Source organism: Microcaecilia unicolor, unplaced genomic scaffold, assembly GCF_901765095.1.
Source record: "Microcaecilia unicolor unplaced genomic scaffold, aMicUni1.1, whole genome shotgun sequence".
NCBI lineage: Eukaryota > Metazoa > Chordata > Amphibia > Gymnophiona > Siphonopidae > Microcaecilia > Microcaecilia unicolor.
In genome coordinates, this window is record NW_021963068.1 from 12,070 (window position 1) to 31,204 (window position 19,135).

The window sequence follows — 19,135 nt, forward strand, 5'->3', positions numbered from 1 at the left end:
TCAGACATATCCATGTACTTGCCCCATCAAATAGCTGAATTCTATTGTTCTCTCTCGCTGTATTTTCAAATGTAAGCCACATTGAACCTATGTTTGCTTGGGATAATGTGCGATAAATGTTTTTTTTTTAAAAAAATCCTGTATCCTCCACCTTTTTAAGACATGCCTATCCAGCTGGATGGTGATGGCATAAGGAAAGCAAGTTTGGTTCAGTGAAATAACCAGTTGCTTAGTTGGGCTCTAGTATTACCATATTGAAAATGCACGGCTTCATTTTGTTGCAGCCAAGTTGGGGAGGCAGTGGTGCAAGTCAGTCAGCTAGGGGAAGGAAGGGAAGTTCATACTATCTCCAGCCTGCCGCAGACTGAAGAAGGCAGCAGCCAGGAGGAAAAGTTAGTGGCATAGGGACCACTTTCTCTAAAATCTGTTTCGAGGAACGACTTCCCCTCCTAGCTACGACACTGCTTTCCACATGTAGACAACTGCGTAATAGACAATCCAGGCATACTAGGCAATACTAGACAATCTAGGCATAGGGGGCAAGGTTCTAGCCTGGTTTGAGGGACTCCTGATCAGCAGATCCTACAAAGTGAAGATGTCAGGATCTCTATCATCAGAATGGATCCCAGAATGCGGTGTGCGTCAAGGTTCCCCTGTATCTCCATCACTATTTAATATTCAGATGGCCCGTTTAGGCCACAAACTGGAAGAGAGCGGTTTTAAAACATACATCTACACAGACGACACAACCATGTGCATCCCCTTCGTAAATGACATCCTAGATATGCTAGGAGACACCAAACCTGTGCTTGAACTGATGGCATCTTGGGTCATGGCCTTTAAGTTGAAACTCAGCAGAGAAAAGATGAAGTTCATGACGATAACCAGCTCATCCAAACCAATAGTAAGTAACAAATTTTCTTCAAGAGATTGAATAGAATATTCTCTTGACACAAACATCAAAGTGCTGGGAATACTGCTGGACCAGCACATATAGAACCTCAAGTATCTGTCTTAATGTCAAATGTATTCAGATTGCTATGACAACTATGATGACTAAAAGCCCACTTCTCAAAAAATACCTTTTGCTTATTGGACCAAAGCTTTATTCTGTCCCAGATAGACTACTGTAATGTAGTCTCTGTGGGATGCAGGGAATACATCTTCAAAAAGCTACAAACAGTGCAAAATACTTCTGTGCGCCTGATCTGTGGCGCATCCAGATACAACCAAGCAACACCACTGCTGCTATCCCTGCATTGGCTACCTATAAGAGTGAGAGTGGTTTTCAAACTCTGTACTTCCATACACCAGGTTGTCTATGGCACTGCGCCAAGCTATATGACGTCATTAGTAGAGCTACCGCTACCAAACCTTAAGGAGAAGCTGAGAGGCCACCTAATTGTCCACTTCCCCAGCTGCAAAGGGGTGGTCTACAAATCAGCCCATACTGCCGTCCTTCCATATAACGCAGCCAAATGGTGGAATGCATCACTCAAAGGCATATGACACGACACCTCCTACGAAAGCTTTCGTTAAAAAACTGGAAACTTTTTTTATACAAGAAATTCCTGTTGAGAGATGTGATTTAAATCTGTGCAGCAAGGCATCCCTGATAATCACAATCTGAACACATATACCTTCCCTCTCCTACGCTAACTCTGCTAACTTACCTATGGGCTTCATGCCTAATACCAAGGAGCTATCTACCCTCCTCTAGATCCCCTTCCCTACTCTTGTTTCCACAAATGTATCTGCTCACTGCCCTATTACACTCCTTGATCTGTATTTGTATATCTGCTTGAGTTTATGTAAGCCACATCGAACTGAGTCCCCAACTTGGATGATTGTGAGATATAAATCCAATAAACGTAAAAGTAAAGTAAACCTGCTGAGAATAGAATACACATACTTTTATATGTATTTAAAGTGGGTAGTCCCATGGAGAGAGCTGGGCAGAGTCTCAGTTTTACATACAACTATTTTACAAAGTGCAAAGCACCCATGTATAACCCGCAGACAGTGTTGTCAAAGTACTTAAGTTAAATGTAAAAATAAATGTATATTTTACTACTTAAGTAAAAATACAATGAAGAACACATTAAAACATTTACATAAGTGAAAGTAAAAAAGTTACTGCCTAATATAATACTTTTTGAGTAAAAAGTAAACGTATCATAACTTCAGTGAATGCAACTATTGTTAACATTTTTATCCCAACAATTGCTCTACAATTCAATCTACTTCACTTTTAGTAAACTAAATTTTGAAAATGACAGTCACTCATGTGAGTGCGCTTGTGAGTCATTAATTCACCACAGCACTCTCAGGAAGTGGATTGTTCAGTGTGATAAAAAGTTCCTTCAAATCAGGCCAGGCCACAATATTACTGATGCCTTTTAACTGGGTCTGCAGGTACTAATCGAAGGAATGTCTTTCTGAAGCACTTGACTTCCTTATCATCATCGTTGTCATTATCATCTGCATTAGCAGTAGTGCTAATTCATCACTTGCATCTTTGTTATCATTGTCATGCTGTCCAATTACAGAGAAAGTTGAAATCATTATCTGTTGTCCTATTTTTCATCTGATGGCAAACTCTGTTTGAATATCATATGTATGGAAACTCTTCATTCTTAAGGCCAGACAAGCAGACAATCCAGTGGACTGTCGCACCAATGTTACATTTTCCATGGGATGACCAGCAGCGTTTTTAGCGTGCACTAAAAATTAGTCCATGCTAACATGTAGATGCCCATAATAGTTATGGATGTCTACATGGTTAGTGCACGCTAAAAACATGCATCTTTGCAAACAGGGTCCTTAGGTCTCTCGCCACTTTTACTTTTAACTGCAAGCATCAGAAGTAACTAGGTAAAAGTAGTAAAAATTGGTAAAATTATTACTTCAGTAAAAGTAACCATTTCCTGTACTTCTTTATAACTAAAAGTAACAAAACATAGTAACATAGTAAATGACAGCAGATAAAGACCTGTACAATCCATCCAGTCTGCCCAACAAAATAAACTCATTTTACATGGTATGTGATACTTTATATGTATACCCAAGTTTGATTTCTCTTTGCCATTCTCAGGGCACAGACCGTAGAAGTCTGCCTAGCACTCTTCTTGTACTAAAAGTTCTGAAGCTAATGTTGAAGCCCCTTAAAATTTACATTCAAGCCCATCCATATCTATTTAGTCATGATCAGGGCGTAGACCGTAGAAGTCTACCCAGCACCGGTTTTGCTTCCCAATTACTGGCATAGCCACCCTGTCTCTGCTAAGATTCCATGGATCCATTCCTTCTTAACAGGATTTCTTTGTGTTTATCCCTCGCATGTTTGAATTCCATTACTATTTTCAACTCCACCACCTCCCACGGGAGGGCATTCCACGTATCCACCACCCTCTCCGTGAAAAAATAATTCCTGATATATTACTATTGAGTCTGCCCCCTTCAATCTCAATTCATGTCCTCTACTTCTACCACCTTCCCATCTCTGGAAAAGGTTTGCTTGCGGATTAATACCTTTCAAATTCTTGAACATCTGTATCATGTTACTACTGTTTCTCCTTTCCTCCAAGGTATACATGTTCAGGTCAGCAAGTCTCTCCTTGTACGGTTTGCAACGCAAATCCCATACCATTTTTGTAGCTTTTCTTTGCACCACTTCGTCTTTTTACATCTTTAGCAAGATACGGCCTCCAAAACTGAACACAATACTCCAAAACATTTACATAGTTACTTTACGCATGTATATTTACCCCTGCTTTTGCTGGGAGTTACACCTAAAAGTGATGATTTTTTAAGGAAAAAGTATATCTGTATTCTCTTTATTAAATTGCTGCTTTTCCTACATACTGTATACTGACCACATCCACTTATGCAGCTGGTTATAAAATTAGGTCCAGAGTTTGTGGAGTCCATTATGTTGACCTATGGAGCAGGAGGACTGGAGGAGATCGGGTGATACTAGAATGAGAATATTAGCTCATAAACAACTTGGAATTAGGGCAAAATATGCAAAACAAGTGGAGAAAGCATGCAGATCAAGGTTCATGGTTTTTTTCCAACCCCCCCCCCCCACACACACACACACACATATATATGTGTATGTGGTAGTTACGGGATAGGTTTTGTGGGTGGGGTAGTTTTTCAGAGTGGGACAATTTGTGGAATGGTGCAGCAGATTTGGGAGAGGGGGTGGGAGTGGTTTGTGGTGTGATGGGACAGTTGCAGGAGGTAGTTTTGGGTGTGAGGGCAGTGTGCAGGGATAGTTTTGTGGGTAGGGATATTGCAAGGTAGCAGGGCAGATGAAGAGGGGTAGTTTTGGGGATTGGGGCAATTTGAGGGAGTGGGGCATTACAGGGGCATTTTAGTAAGGGTGAGGCAGTTGCTGGGAGGGGGGGCAGTTTTCAAGTGTGGGAGCCATTAGGGGGGAGGGAGAGTAGAGGTCAGCAGAGAAACGGTTTGAAAGGAGGAATTTCCTAACTTCTGTTTCACTGTATCTAAGTTTCTATTCTACAGAAGCTAGAACTCCGTTTCAGATAGAAATGCATTTTGAAGGTGGAGCTTTTTTCTCTGGTACCTTCAGTCCTATATGACCCATTTTTTGAATATGATGTTTTGGTTTTTCCCACTTGCCAACTTTCACCCTATTCCATTAAATTCTTATAGTTATTTTGCTGCCAGTCCCTTTTATATAATTCTTTCCAACTTCCATTGGATTGAAAAAGGGGGAGGGGGATATAACTATTCTAAATATTGCAATACAAAAGACAAGGAAATTTAATAGAATGAGTATCCCAAGCGTGATAGATCACCATATTTCAATACTGTACCATGCTTTGATTATAATACAGTATGATGCAATAAACGGCTTCAAACTTTACAGAATTTGCAGCTCATTTCCTTGGTAAAGCCTCTGGGTTTGAGCACACAACACCACTGCTGTCCCGTTTACACTGGCTTCCTGTTAAATATTGTATTTCTTTTAAAATTCTCATGCTTGCACATATGGCTTACTACACCGGGGGGACCCCCCCCCCCCCAATTTGTCTACCTTAATCACTCCCTATACACTATTGCGTGAACTTCGGTCTCTCGACGCCAACGATTCGTTTTTCCTAAGCCTAAAAAGACTCATTGTGAGTCTACTCACCTTACTGCTTTCTACTATCTGGCTCCCAAACTGTGGAATAACCTATCTGGGCACATTGGCAGTGAAGAAACATTCCCCAGCTTCAAATCCCTCCTCAAGACTTATTACGAACAAGCTTTTGGCTAAAGACTGTAGCAGTTGGCTCTGGGCATTGTAGTGATCTGATTTGATGTATAAGTGTTTTTATTCTGTCCTATCATTAATGGCATTTTTCCTTTTGTTTTGATTTTAATGTAAATACCTAGATCTCTGAATATCAATTTTTTTTAAAAACATAAACATAAAACATATTACAGCACTCTAGAACAGTGATTCCTGAACCTGTCCTGAGAGACCCCCGGTATTTTGTTTCCAGGATACCCACAATGCTTTTGCATGAGCAAAATTTGCATGCAGTGGAGGTAGTGCATGCAAATATATCTCCTGAATATTCATTATGAATATCCTGAAAATCTGGTAGGTTTGGAAACTACTGTTCTACAATAATGATCCATTCAGATAGAGATATAGTTATATAAATCCCCCCCTTTTTGTATCCTGACTGTCGGAAGGGAAGAGAAATGTTCAACACACAAAGGGCTTGATTTGGAAATGGTTTTCTCACATTTTGTGCCTATGGGAAAAACCTTTTAGAAGTCAGACCCAAAGTGAAGTAAATGGTAGAAGGCTCGCAGAAATGACTTTATCCAGACACAGACAAATACCACATGCCCCAAAACATCCAGCTACATTTATATCAATGCTAGAACGAATATTTGAGTTCAGCTGTGCATTTTTTCTAAGGTACATCAGTAAATTGTCTCGCTCAATGCGATCATTACAGAATGGCAGAGAAAATGATAGTGACATTTGGGAACTCTTAAATTCATTTGTATTCCAGCACAGATGGGCTCTGCAGTCATAAGTAATAGAGAAATATTTCTAGAATTTTTAGGCAGCTGAACCAAGCGAAAGACAGCAGCATCCAAACTTGAACACTTCCAGAAAATACAGGAAATATTACCTCATTAATATAAAGCAGTGGTTTTCAACCCAGTTGTGATAGTGTGAAGTGAACGAGGATTGAGGGTGGGCCTTCGGATTATATAGCCAGACAAGGTTACAAAAGTAAAGCAAAACTCTTTGTTAACACAAAGGAACTTCACAGGTACAGAAAATGAGGAATAAAGTCTCTTGAGAATCAAAGTCAATCTTTTACATGAACCTGTGGCTGACAGGCCAAAACGCATAGTATATGTGGTCTCTTTCTGCAAGGTTTCACAAAAGCAGGTCTGGCTCCAGCCAGGCCTCAAGAACAGGATTCTCACAACTATTCAATTAAAGTTGGCCTACCTGAGCCAGGTTCTGGTAGCTACACATAAGTAGTGAAGGCATATGCTGTAGGGCAGCATCTCAGTTCCCTGGGTTTCCTTAACCCAACTCTGGTCCCGCCTTTTATACTTTCTGGCAGTTGTCCTCCTGGTGCCACCCCTCCTGTGTCACTTCCTCTTTAGGCGGAACTATGGGGCTTAAGGTGGTTCTGACTCTGTGACGGAGTATTCTTAAGGGATAGGGGCACCGTCCCATAGACTCCCTCATACCAGTCCTCAGGAAATGCCCAGCCAGTCAATCTTTTTGGATAACCACAATGAACATGCATGACATAGATTAGTGTGCACTAACTCCACTGCATGCAAATCCATCCTATGCATATTCAATATGGATATCCTTAAAATCCAACTGGCTGATTGTGGCCTAAGAAATGGGTTGAGAGCCTCTGAGCTAAAGCAGTGTTTCCCAAGTCGGTCCTGGAGCACCCCCTTGCCATCAGGTTTTTAGGATATCCACAATGAATATACATGAATTGATTTGCATATACGTCCTCCACTATGTGCAAATTTATTTCATGCATGTTCGTTGTGGGTATCCTGAATACCTGACTGGCAAAGGGGTACTCCAGAACCAACTTGGGAAACACTGATCTAAAGGATTTCTGGTACTGGACTTGTCACAGTTGTTTTAGTCAATCAGCTGCTACCTGTTTATGGTAACATGTTATATCTTCTGTCCTCTTTAGAACTCCAGTGCAGACCACCGTGTTCGACTGGACCTGGGACTCTGGGACAAATTCAGTGAACTTGCAACAAAGTGCATTATTAAAATAGTGGAATTTGCAAAGCGATTGCCTGGCTTTACAAGTTTGACCATAGCAGACCAGATCACGTTACTAAAAGCGGCGTGCCTGGATATCTTGGTATGTATCAGTTTTTCATCATAGTATAAGTATGTCTTATAAGTATAATATATGTGAACTGTATATTGTTTATTATTATTATTATTATTTGAATTTAGCTCACACCTTTTTCAGTATCTCTTGTTTGTCATGTTTGTCTGTCCTAATTAGATTGTAAGCTCTGTTGAGCAGGGACTGTCTCTTCATGTTCAAGTGTACAGCGCTGCGTACGTCTAGTAGCGCTATAGAAATGATAAGTAGTAGCTTAAGGTGAGTTGCATTCAGGTAAAGTGCATATTCCCTTGTCACTGGAAAACTCACAGTCTAATTTTATACCTGAGCTATTGACTTGTTCAGGATCACAAGGTTAAGGTACCCTTTTTAATGCTTAATGCCTGCTATTAGACACTAGCAGCACCAAGTGGCACATGGCCCTTAGTAAAAGGGCCCCTAATTGACTTGCTCAGTCTCGCAAAGAGCAGGAGTGGGATTTATTTATTTATTTAACACATTTATATCCCACATTTTCCCACTTAGTTGCAGGCTCAATGTGGCTTACACAATACCGTAGAGGTAGTCTCCGGTTCAATAATACAAATACATAGTATAGTAGTAATCATGTAAGAAACATAAGTATAAAGCAACAAAGAAATAAAGAGGGGATGGTGATAGAAGTCTAGTACGGTCCATATTTTGCTGTGTCACAGGAAGTAGAAAGTTAATTTGGGTCATGGGGGTAGGCCTTCTTAAGCAAGTTGGTTTTCAGTAGTTTCCTGAAGTTAAGATGGTTATGGATAGATCTCACGGTTTTGGGCAAAGCGTTCCACAGTTGTGTACTTATGTACGAAAAGCTGAATGCATAAGTTGATTTGTATCTAAGTCCATTGCAGTCTGGATAATGCAGATTTAAATATGTTCGGGATAGGCTGGTACTGTTTCTGGGTGGTAGTTTTATGAGGTCCAACATGTATCCAGGAACTTCACCGTAAATAATCCTGTGGACAAGAGTGCAAACCTTGAAGGCAATACGTTCTTTGGTGGGAAGCCAATGCAGTTTTTCGCGAAGGGGTTTGGCACTTTCAATTTTGGTTTTCCAAATATCAATCTGGCTGCTGTATTCTGGGTTTCCCTGGCTGTCAGCCCCTATCAACTAGAACTGAGAAAGTCATATGAAAGATAGCACCCTTTATCCTTCAGTGATGACTCAGTTTAGGAACAAGTACTTGTGTGCTTTGTACAGATATGAAAGAGAGGATGAAAAATGTCTGTGGTCTTTTGCCTAAACCAGGGGCGTAGCCAGACCACGCCGGGAGCGGGGCCACAGCCCTAGGTGGGGGGGCACTGTTTAGTCACCCCCCCCCACGCCGACGCCCCCCCCAGCCGACGCCACCGCCACCGCCATATTGCACCCCCCTCCCGCCGAACCACTTTGAACCCCCCCTCCCGATGATCCCCTTGAACCCCCCTCCCACCACCAACCCTCTCCCGCCATCGCCACCCGCCCCGCCGCTTCAGGTACCTTGTTTGCTGGCCCGCCAGCCAAAGAGAGTCTCTAGTTCTTCAGCGCCGGAGTAGCGCCTTCATTCAAGGAAGTTCCTGGCGTGATCAACTGTTTCTGATGCCTTACATCACGTAAGGTGTCAGAAACAGCTGATCACGCCAGGAACTTCCTTGAATGAAGGCGCTACTCCAGCGCTGAAGAACTAGACTCTCTTCGGCTGGCGGGCCAGCAAACAAGGTACCTGAAGAGGCGGGGCGGGCGGCGACGGTGGGTGGGTTGGTGGCAGGAGGGGAGTTCAAAGGGGTCGTCGGGAGGGGACCAGGGCCAAATCTATGGGGCCTGGGCCCCTCAGGCCCCACGTAACTGCGCCACTGGCCTAAACAGTAGGATCAAACATAAACCAAAAGAATATTTTAATATCTGAATTACGAGGCTCTTTTACTAAGCTATGCTAAGAAATGAGCTTAGCCGTTACAGGCATCTTTTTCTTTTAAGTGGACTGTGGGCTGTCTTAAGTATTTAGGGATTCGCCTTATCGAGATCTTTTTCAGGCAGATTATTCTCATCTGTTGTGCGCTTTTCAGGCTGACTTACAGCATTGGTCCTTGTTGCCTTTTTCCCGGTTTACTAGGATTTCTATTTTTAAAATGAATATACTTTCTCGCCTGATGTGTCTTTTCCATGTGCTTTCCATCGCCCCACCTTGGAAATTTTTTTGTTTCTTTGCATGTCAAGATCTTTTGCTTTATTTGGCAGAACAAGCATCCTCGGTTGTCTTGCTCTGTTCTTTATAGGGCTCATAAGAGGGATGGGCTGGGTATCCCTAATTTCATCTTGTACCATTGGGCTGATCAGGCTTATGCTGCTATTGAATGGTTTCAGAATCACTCCTCTAAATTATGGATTCCCTTGGAACAGTGGTTGGTGGGTTCAGTTCCTCAATCCTACTTAATGTGATTTTTGCTGAAGCATCAGCAGGTTTCTGAGCGTTGCTGACCGGCTCCAGTGGTGACTTTTCAGGCTTGGGACCAGATGATCCCTGACTCCTAGTTTCATATTTCACGCCAACCCCTATCGTGTTTAATCCTTTGTTACTGGACCAGTACGCTGCTACATGGGATTCGGTCCCGCATGTCTGCTGTTCCCATGACTGCTCTCTGTCGCTCACACTGCAACATGTGCGATGCACCTGCACCTCTGCTCTCCTATTGCCCCAATCCGGCGGTCGGTCATCTCTCCTTCCTGTTTGCGGCTCCCCACATGCGGCACATGTGACTGTTGTTCCCATGACTGCTCTCCATCGCTCACGCTGCAACGTGTGTGATATGCCTGCACCTCTCCTCTTGCCCCGGTCCGGCGGTCGGTCATCTCTCCTTCCTGTTTGCAGCTCCCTACACCGACTCTGCCGCCGCACAGTGGCACATGCAGTGCTCCCCGTCCTCCTTCTCGGCTCTCGCTCCAGGTGGGTGGCTGGTTGTTCGCACTGCGCACGGCGGGGGGCCTGGGCCGCCAGCGCCTGCTTGGCGATGCAGTGGGGTGGGTGAGTGGCTGTCGGCGTTCTTCACCCTATTTATGGGGGCCTGGGCTCCACCATCCGTCCAACACTTCTCCTTTGGATGGCGGGCATCAGGGTCAGGATCGTTCGCGCCACGGACCTGAGGGAGTGTGGGTTGCGGTCGTCCCACAGGGATGGCATGGCTCAGATTGGATGTCCGGGGGGTTCATTTATTTATTATTTTATTTTATTTTTGTTACATTTGTACCCCGCGCTTTCCCACTCATGGCAGGCTCAATGCGGCTTACATGGGGCAATGGAGGGTTAAGTGACTTGCCCAGAGTCACAAGGAGCTGCCTGTGCCTGAACTCAGTTCCTCAGTTCCCCAGGACCAAAGTCCACCACCCTAACACCTCTCACTCCATCTCCCTGTCTGTACCCTCGGTCAGGTCCAGCAACCATCAGGCTTCATCTCACTGGACTCCGTGACCGGGTCAGAAGCTGCCGTCCACTCTAGGTCTCCTGAGCAGCCTGCTCCGTGACCATTATTACCTGCAACCAGATGCCGGCAGTTAAACCTGAGCGCATGTAATGTAAGGTGTGCCAATGCTGGGTTGCTCTAGTATTCTAAAATGGGATCTGGGCACTTATGTGCTCCTATAGAATAGGATCTCATTGTGTCACATCAGGGAGTCTAAATGGACATGCCCAGTTATACAATTACATTTTATTTGATAGTAATAAGGGGTTAGTTTGAGATAGGTCAGGAATTAGGGAAAAAGTAAAGATACTTACCTGCAGCTGGTGTTCTCCAAGGACAGCAGGCCGCTTATTCTCACATGTGGGTGATGTCATCTGACAGAGCCCTGGTGTGGACGCTGAATCGCTAGCACTAAAGAAAGTTCTAGCAGTATCCCACCGCACATGCATTAGTACCTTCCCGACACTCAAGCAAGGATCCCTCAGTCAGGTGAAAGCATAAAAAGTACAACAAAAAATACACCTATGGGAGGTGAGAGAATACCAGCTACATGTAAGTATCTTTGCTTTCTCCGAGGACAAGCAGGCTGCATTATTCTCACATTTGAGAATCCCTAGCTACCGGTCTCACTGAAAACAAGAAAGCTAGGATAATAGAGTCTTGAAACATCAAGATTAAAACTCCAATCAACCTGAACTATATACAATACTAGCTGTGTAGGTGAAGCCTGGAACAGAATAAAACCGGGCCTAGGAGGGTGGAGTTGGATTCTAGACACTGAACAAATTCTGCAGAACTGCCTGTCCAAACCAACAGTTGCATCGGGTGTCCTGATCCAAGCAGTAGTGGGGTGTGAAGACCACGTTGCAGCCTTGCAAACTCCTCTAAGGAGGTTGATCTTAAGTGGGCTACCAACGCAGCCATGGCTCTGATATTGTGAGTGATGACATGTCCTTCAAGAGTCAGCCAGCCTAGGCATAAGGGAAGGGAAAGGAAATGGCACTTGATATACCGCCTTTCTGAGGTTTTGCAACTGCATTCAAAGCGGTTTACATATATTCAAGTACTTATTTTGTACCAGGGTCAATAGAGGGTTAAGTGACTTGCCCAGAGTCACAAGGAGCTGCAGTGGGAATTGAACTCAGTTCACCAGGATCAAAGTCCACTGCACTAACCATTAGGTTACTCTTCCACTCAAAGTACCTAAGCAAATGAGATGCCTGAAAATTCCATGCAGAAAAAAAAATATGCCTCGGCGTATCTATAAAGTATGCCTATATTTTATAGAATAGGCTTAAATTTCCATGCGGTATATAGAATACGCTGAGCGCCTTTCCACATGACCAAATTTAGTCGTGGCCATTTAAGCCATGTTTACTTGGCGTAAATCCCAATGCCTAAATTAGGCGCAGAGCAGGTGTATTCAATAACAATGAGCAATATTTTAGAAAAATGCCCATGTCCTGCCCATGGCCCCTTTTCAACTATGCAACGTAGAATTTAAATGCACCATGTTACAGAATATGCTTAACGAGTTGTGTGCATACATTTTAATTCATGATAATTAGTGCTGATAATTGCTTATTACCATCCAATAACAGTGCTGATTAGCTAGTTTACCAATTGAGTTATGCATATTGTTATAGAACACACTTCGATTTCCGCACGCAAATTAAGGCACGATATATAGAATCCCAGGGTTAGTGTGCAAAATTGCACATGAAGGTCATAGAATAGTAATCTTAACAATAGAATATGCTTTGCTGTATATTCTATGGAAGCAGATATTGTGTAGTGGGTGAATATATATATAATTAAATAAAATAAACCTCAACAAGTCTGAGGAGAGTCATAGACCTTTACTGAAAACCTCAATGGGATGTCTATCATCGGCTTTCGTCCCACTGTAAAAACAACAGTGGAAAACAACTGCCCCCTAATAAACACCTCAGGGGGAGGAAAAAGCCACTGCCGAAAAAAAAGCCAGCAAGAATAAACTAACACCCTAAATAATCACAATGTCTGCTACCACTGTATCCAAACACTTAGTAGTCAAAAAAATATCCCACAAGTAATATATGCTTAAATGCAGGAAGCTGGATAGGACGAAAGGCTGTACTTAGCTTAGTTTCCGAATATATGCTGGAGTGCTCAAAGAAAGGGAAAACCACTGTCCACAGTGGCCCAGCACCACTACATTACTGAGGATCATTTCAGGCACATCCTGTTATTTGGCTCATTTCTACATACTCTGGGTTTTTTTTTTAACCTTCCATTTGTATGAAAAAGTAGAACTACATATCCCAGAAAGCTTAGATACTGGAACCAAAAAAAAAAAATCCAACAACCCAATAACTATCTCAAAGTGCCTCTAATAGCCTGGTGTTAGCGGAGCGCGCTCCATGATTATCTCATCAGATCTCACTATTGTATACCTGTTGTTTGGTCTCTGCCTGGAGTCCATTCCAGATAATTATAGCCGAAGCCATAATCATGGCCATACTGAAAATGTGCAGCTTCAAGCCCCATCATTATGAAGAGAGTATTAACTGCTTTGACCTTTTCTTCTTTTTCTGTCAGAAGTAGCTTTGAACATCCCTTATCTAAGACAGTGATATATTGGATAACAGAGCGAGAAAGAGAGAGGAGAACTATTCTCCAGGCAGTGAAAAAAGGGAAAGGCTGAGGTTGCCCTACAGTCCTCGGTATTACCTCTCATTGTCCCTTTCCTGAGAGGCCTTCATTCATTGCAGATTGTCTCATCATTATTGTGTGTGGTCTCTCGAAAAGACAGAGCCATCTATTACTGATTGCATGCCTGTCACTGCTACCACTATTATGATAAGTCACAGTTAAGTCCCTCTTGCAGCAGAAGACAGACGGTAATTTATAAACTGTGACATTTTCTCAAGCACCTACTGCTACAAAGCTGTGGGAAGAGAACTTATTTATCATCACATGGTGCTTCCAAATAGTTAACGTTATTGCAAGAATATGCTTTATAAATATTTTCAAATATTTGTGGCCTTAAAAAGCACCCATCAGGTCCTACCATGTAACTCGACTAAGTGCTTATTATTTTTTTCTTAGGGGTTGTGACATTGACTCACTACTTGGGAGAGGCCTGACCTCTTCTGAGTTATAGCTGAGTGTTTTGTGGGTGGCATCTTTTGGTCTTGAACATAAAACAACAATGTAATTACTAGAAACAGAAATGCCAAAGGTAATTTTTTACAGTTGCACCTAGGTAATATGCATTTTCATGCACCTATTTATGCCTATTTTAATAAAGCCAAGAATATGCCTAGTTGATTTTATAAAATACTTGCATAAGTGTGAAAGAACATGTATATGTAGATGGCAGTAATTACCCCCAGATTATATGTAGGTCACCAAAAGTTGGACACATCCCAAATTCTGCTGCACAACTTATATTCTACCAGTGTCGCTACGCTCATATTAGTCCTCTCCTCAAGACACTTTGTTAGCTCCCTATCTGTTTGTGTTCAGTTTTGGAAGCCGTACCTTGCTAAGGATGTAAAAAGAATTGAAGTGGTGCAAAGAAAAGCTACAAAAATGGTACGGGATTTGCGTTACAAGACGTATGAGGAGAGACTTGATGACCTGAACATGTATACCCTGGAGGAAAGGAGAAACAGGGGTGATATGATACAGACGTTCAAATATTTGAACGGTATTAATCCGCAAACGAACCTTTTCCGGAGATGGGAAGGCGGTAGAACTAGAGGACATGAAATGAGAATGAAGGGGGGCAGACTCAAGAAAAATGTCAGGAAGTATTTTTTCAAGGAGAGAGTGGTGGATAGTTGGAATGCCCTCCCACGGGAGGTGGTAGAGATGAAAACAGTAACGGAATTCAAAAATGTGTGGGATAAATATAAGGGAATCCTGTTCAGAAGGAATGGATCCTCAGAAGCTTAGCGGAGATTGGGTGGCAGCACCGGTGGTGGGAGGCGGGGCAAGTGCTGGGCAGACTTCTACGGTCTGTGCCTTGAAAATGGCAGATACAAATCAAGGTCAGGTATACATCTAAAGTAGCACATATGAGTTCATCTTTTTGGGCAGACTGGATGGACCGTACAGGTCTTTCTCTGCCATCATCTACTATGTTACTCATGTTACTATATTAAATCGGGACAGCGTTGACATAAAACATGCCCTAGAGGGTTCCATCTGCTCCTGTAATGTGGTTTCCCTTCTCTCAGTGGACAACTGAGCTGTTCCATTCTTTAATTACTTCTTACTAAAGAACCCCAATTTTTTCTATTTATGGAAGAGAGTTCAAGAATGCACATGGGGTAATTCTACAAAACGAGTTCTAACATTTATGCACCAAATATGCCTATAAATGGTTAGAAAAATGGCATATACCTCAGGGGCATAGCCAGACCTTGGCAGAAGGGGAGATCCAGAGCCTGAGGTGGGAGGGCACAGTTTAGCCCGTCTCCCCCAGCCGCCAACCCCCCTCCCCCACCACCACTTTCGATCCCCCCTCCCGCCACCTGGTACCTTTGCTGTCGGGAGTCACCAACCCCCGCCATGCGGTCTTCTTCAGCGCCGGTCTCAGGACTCACAGAAACAGATCAGCGAAGGTGCTGGAGACCGGCTCTGAAGAAGACTTCAGCTGGCGGGGGTGAGGACCCCCAACAGCAAAGGTACCAGGCAGCAGCAGCGGGGGAGGGTCAGCGGTGGGGGGGGGGTCGAAAATAGAGGAAGCCAGGGCTACATATGTGGGGGCCCATGCCCCCGTGGCCCCACCTAGCTACGCCCCTGATATAACTGCATATGTCTGTAAATACATGTATTTGACAGGTAGGTGCACACAAATGCAGACCATGGATGTGATTCACACGTGGAGGGGCATAATCGAACGTCGCCGGCAAAATAGTTCGCCGGCAATCTATTTTGGCGGCGGCGCTAGAGCTGGCCGGAACGGTATTATCGAAAAAGATGGCCGACCATCTTTTCTTTCGATAATACGGTTTTGCCCAGCCAAATACCAGAGTTTGCCGGATTTTAGATCGCCGGTTTGTTTTTCAGCAATAATGGAAAAAATGCCGGCCATCTCAAACCCGGCGAAATCCAAGGCATTTGGTCATGGGAGGAGCCAGCATTTGTAGTGCACTGGTTCTAAAACTGTTTTAAAAATACAAAAAAACCTCCCAGGTGCATAGCTCCCTTCCCTTGAGTGCTGAGCCCCCCAAATCCCACCCAAAACCCACTCCCCACAACTGTGCACCCTTACCATAGCCCTTATGGGTGAAGGGGGGCACCTACATGTGGGTACAGTGGGTTTTGGGGGGGGTTGGAGGGCTCAACACTTAGCACCACAAGTGTAACAGGTAGGGGGGGATGGGCCTGGGTCTGCCTGCCTGAAGTGCACTGCACCCATTAAAAACTGCTCCAGGGACTTGCATACTGCTGTCAGGGAGCTGGGTATGACATTTGAGGCTGGCATACAGGCTGGTAAAAAAAAGGTTTTTATTTTTTTAGTATGGAAGGGGGTTGGTGACCACTAGGGGAGTATGGGGAGGTCATCCCCCATTCCCTCCAGTGGTCATCTGGTCAGTTGGGGCACCTTTTTGGGGCTTGGTCATGAAAATAAAAGGGCCAAGTAAACCCGGCGAAATACTGATTAACGCCACTTCTTTTTTCCATTATCCGCGAAAGCCAGCCATCTGGTAGCCACGCCCATGCCCATCCATGTCCCGCCTTCGCTAAGCCGTCGACACGCCCCCTTGAACTTTCGCCGGCGAGGCGATGGGAAAGCAGCGATGCTGTTAAAAACGCCGCTTTCGATTATATCGATTTCGCCGCTTTTGAGAGATCGCCGGCCATCTCCCAATTTATGTCGGGAAATGGCCGGCGATCACTTTCGAAAATAAGCCTGTTAGACACATACTTTGATGTGAAGCACAATGAATAGCTGCTGTACAGGACATGACATGGTGAAATAGTAGAATCTTTATACAGTATTAATTTTTACCATTAGGAATTGAAAAAATAAGCAGAGAAAATCAAGACTATAGTTAGTTCTTTTGGATACAGTCCACTTTTGACTCTTCTCCACACTCATATGAAAATTTGCTGCCAGGATGAAATGAAAGCACAGAATAAGCCACAGACTAGACTGAAGCAGAGTACCTGAAAAATTCTCAATGCTTCTGTGGTATTCAAAATAATATTTCTTCATATGCTAACTTGTACTTGTATAAAGCTTTTTAAAAAATATGGATTGTAGGCAGGTTGCATTGTGCTGGGCAGGACTTGTGTTAGATGTGCTGAGGCCCAGAGCAGAAATTTGGGAAGGAGCCCCAAAGGCATATTGACAGGCTTCCCTTTTTTTCTATTTTGGACATTTGCCACCCCCCCCCCCCCCCCGCCATGGCATGGGGGCTCAGGGCAGTTGCCCTGTTTGCGTGCTCCTCCCCCTTTTATGCCAACCCTACATCCAAGTCCAGATGGAAAAGAGTGGAACTAATGAATTCTCTTGAAATGAACAGTCCTTTAAATCCCAGTGCTTCACAGAACCAGTTCACACTAAAGAGTTGCATGGGGACCCATCCCCGCCTGTCCCCAGTGGAATCTAACCCAACCCATATGATCTATTCCATCCTCACCCACCCATGCAATTAATCTTCTTCATCCCCACCTGCACCCATAGGAGTCAATGCTATTACTTACTCACTCACTCACAGCCCTCCATTTCCTCCTGACCCCAACAGTCTCCTGTGGTTTTTTGGATGAGTGTTCCAAGGTGCCCCTCTGGGCATTCCAAGCCTTGTTCTGGTGCACCAGTTGCCTCACTCAGTGTGTTCCAAACCTCATTCTGGCATCACCAGAGATTTTTTTTTTTTTTACCACACTCCCCTGTGAATCCTGCGGCAACTTCTTCCATCCCCATGGGAATCCTGTGGTGTCCATGGGATTCCCATGATCCCTATTCCTATATAGCTTTCTAGTTCACACACATGCTTACCAAAATTTCAACTAAGTGCAACTCAAGTCTCTGACAAAACACTGGGTGCTGAATTTCAGAGATATTAGCAGAAAATGGACAATGCATTCTAGCCTGCCTGACACATCCCAGAATTTTCTAGGAATACTCAAGTGTATGACTGAGCAAAACACACACCTAGAATGGCCAATTGATGCCAAAAGACAGATTACAAATTACAACCAAACAAAAAAAATCTTCCCAACTAGTGTATGCTGAGCAAATCTTAACTGTTTCTTATCAACATACAATTTAGCCCAATCAAAACCTGAGCCAAGCCATATTAAGCAATTTGAATCAGACTGAGGCTACCCAATCCAAATGTGTTGTGAAAACTGTTTTTGATTCAAATTAGACGTAGCTATTTCAGAAATCCAGAAAATGAATCTGAACTGAAAAATATCCAGCCAGTGTAGAACTCAAGCTACAGACATCCAGCACTATTGACAAAACTCCTATCTGAATAAAAGAGATTTAAAAATAATTTTAATTGGAAAAGAGATCTCAGGCCATCAGCCATAAAACTTTTGTTCTCCTTCCACAGATTCTTCGAATTTGCACAAGGTACACACCAGAGCAAGACACAATGACTTTTTCAGATGGCCTTACCCTAAACCGAACTCAGATGCACAATGCTGGATTTGGTCCTCTAACTGACCTCGTGTTCACATTTGCCAATCAGCTTCTGCCTTTGGAAATGGATGACACAGAAACAGGCCTGCTTAGTGCCATCTGTTTAATTTGTGAAGGTATGGTTCTGCAATATTGTGCCATTCTTCAGAAACTACAGTGATATTTTTTCCATAGTTGTAACACAACATCAAAGAAACATGTATGAGTGTATTTGGTAATTCTGGTTATATTGGTTTTATTTTGATACTTTAAGAGAAGTTTGTTCTTACAGATGTTCCACACATAACAAATATTCAATTCCATACACTTATAGGATTTTCTGTCATTGTTATGCAGATTATTTTGAAATATTTTGATTTAAAATATCTAATTCATGCTTTTTTAATGTGGACTATGACACAGTAAAGAATGTTTCTACCATGAGTCTTGATGGATAAAGTTACTACTTCTCTTCAGGAATGCGCATTTATTTTGAAGCATAGTGAATAACACAATGAATCAGCCTTGTTTCGATTAATTTCAAAAGAAATGGACAAAATAGAAATTAAATTTGTTTTCTTGTGTTTCATTTCATTTCAGGAATAGCACACAGTATTTGAAAGTTAGTGCATGATATTCCAGAAACAGAATA

The 19,135-nt window shown here is 43.2% G+C and overlaps 1 protein-coding gene across 1 annotated transcript in view; it reads left to right on the top strand.

The window, feature by feature from the left end:
* The first annotated feature begins 595 nt into the window (after positions 1-595).
* LOC115458880 (retinoic acid receptor beta-like) overlaps positions 596-19,135 on the top strand; it is a 64,164-nt gene continuing 45,624 nt past the window's right edge. Inside the window, exons 1-3 of the mRNA XM_030188717.1 lie at positions 596-904; positions 7,221-7,397; positions 18,416-18,620. Of these exons, the coding sequence (XP_030044577.1) occupies positions 596-904; positions 7,221-7,397; positions 18,416-18,620 (691 nt within the window). The remainder of the gene's footprint in view (positions 905-7,220; positions 7,398-18,415; positions 18,621-19,135) is intronic.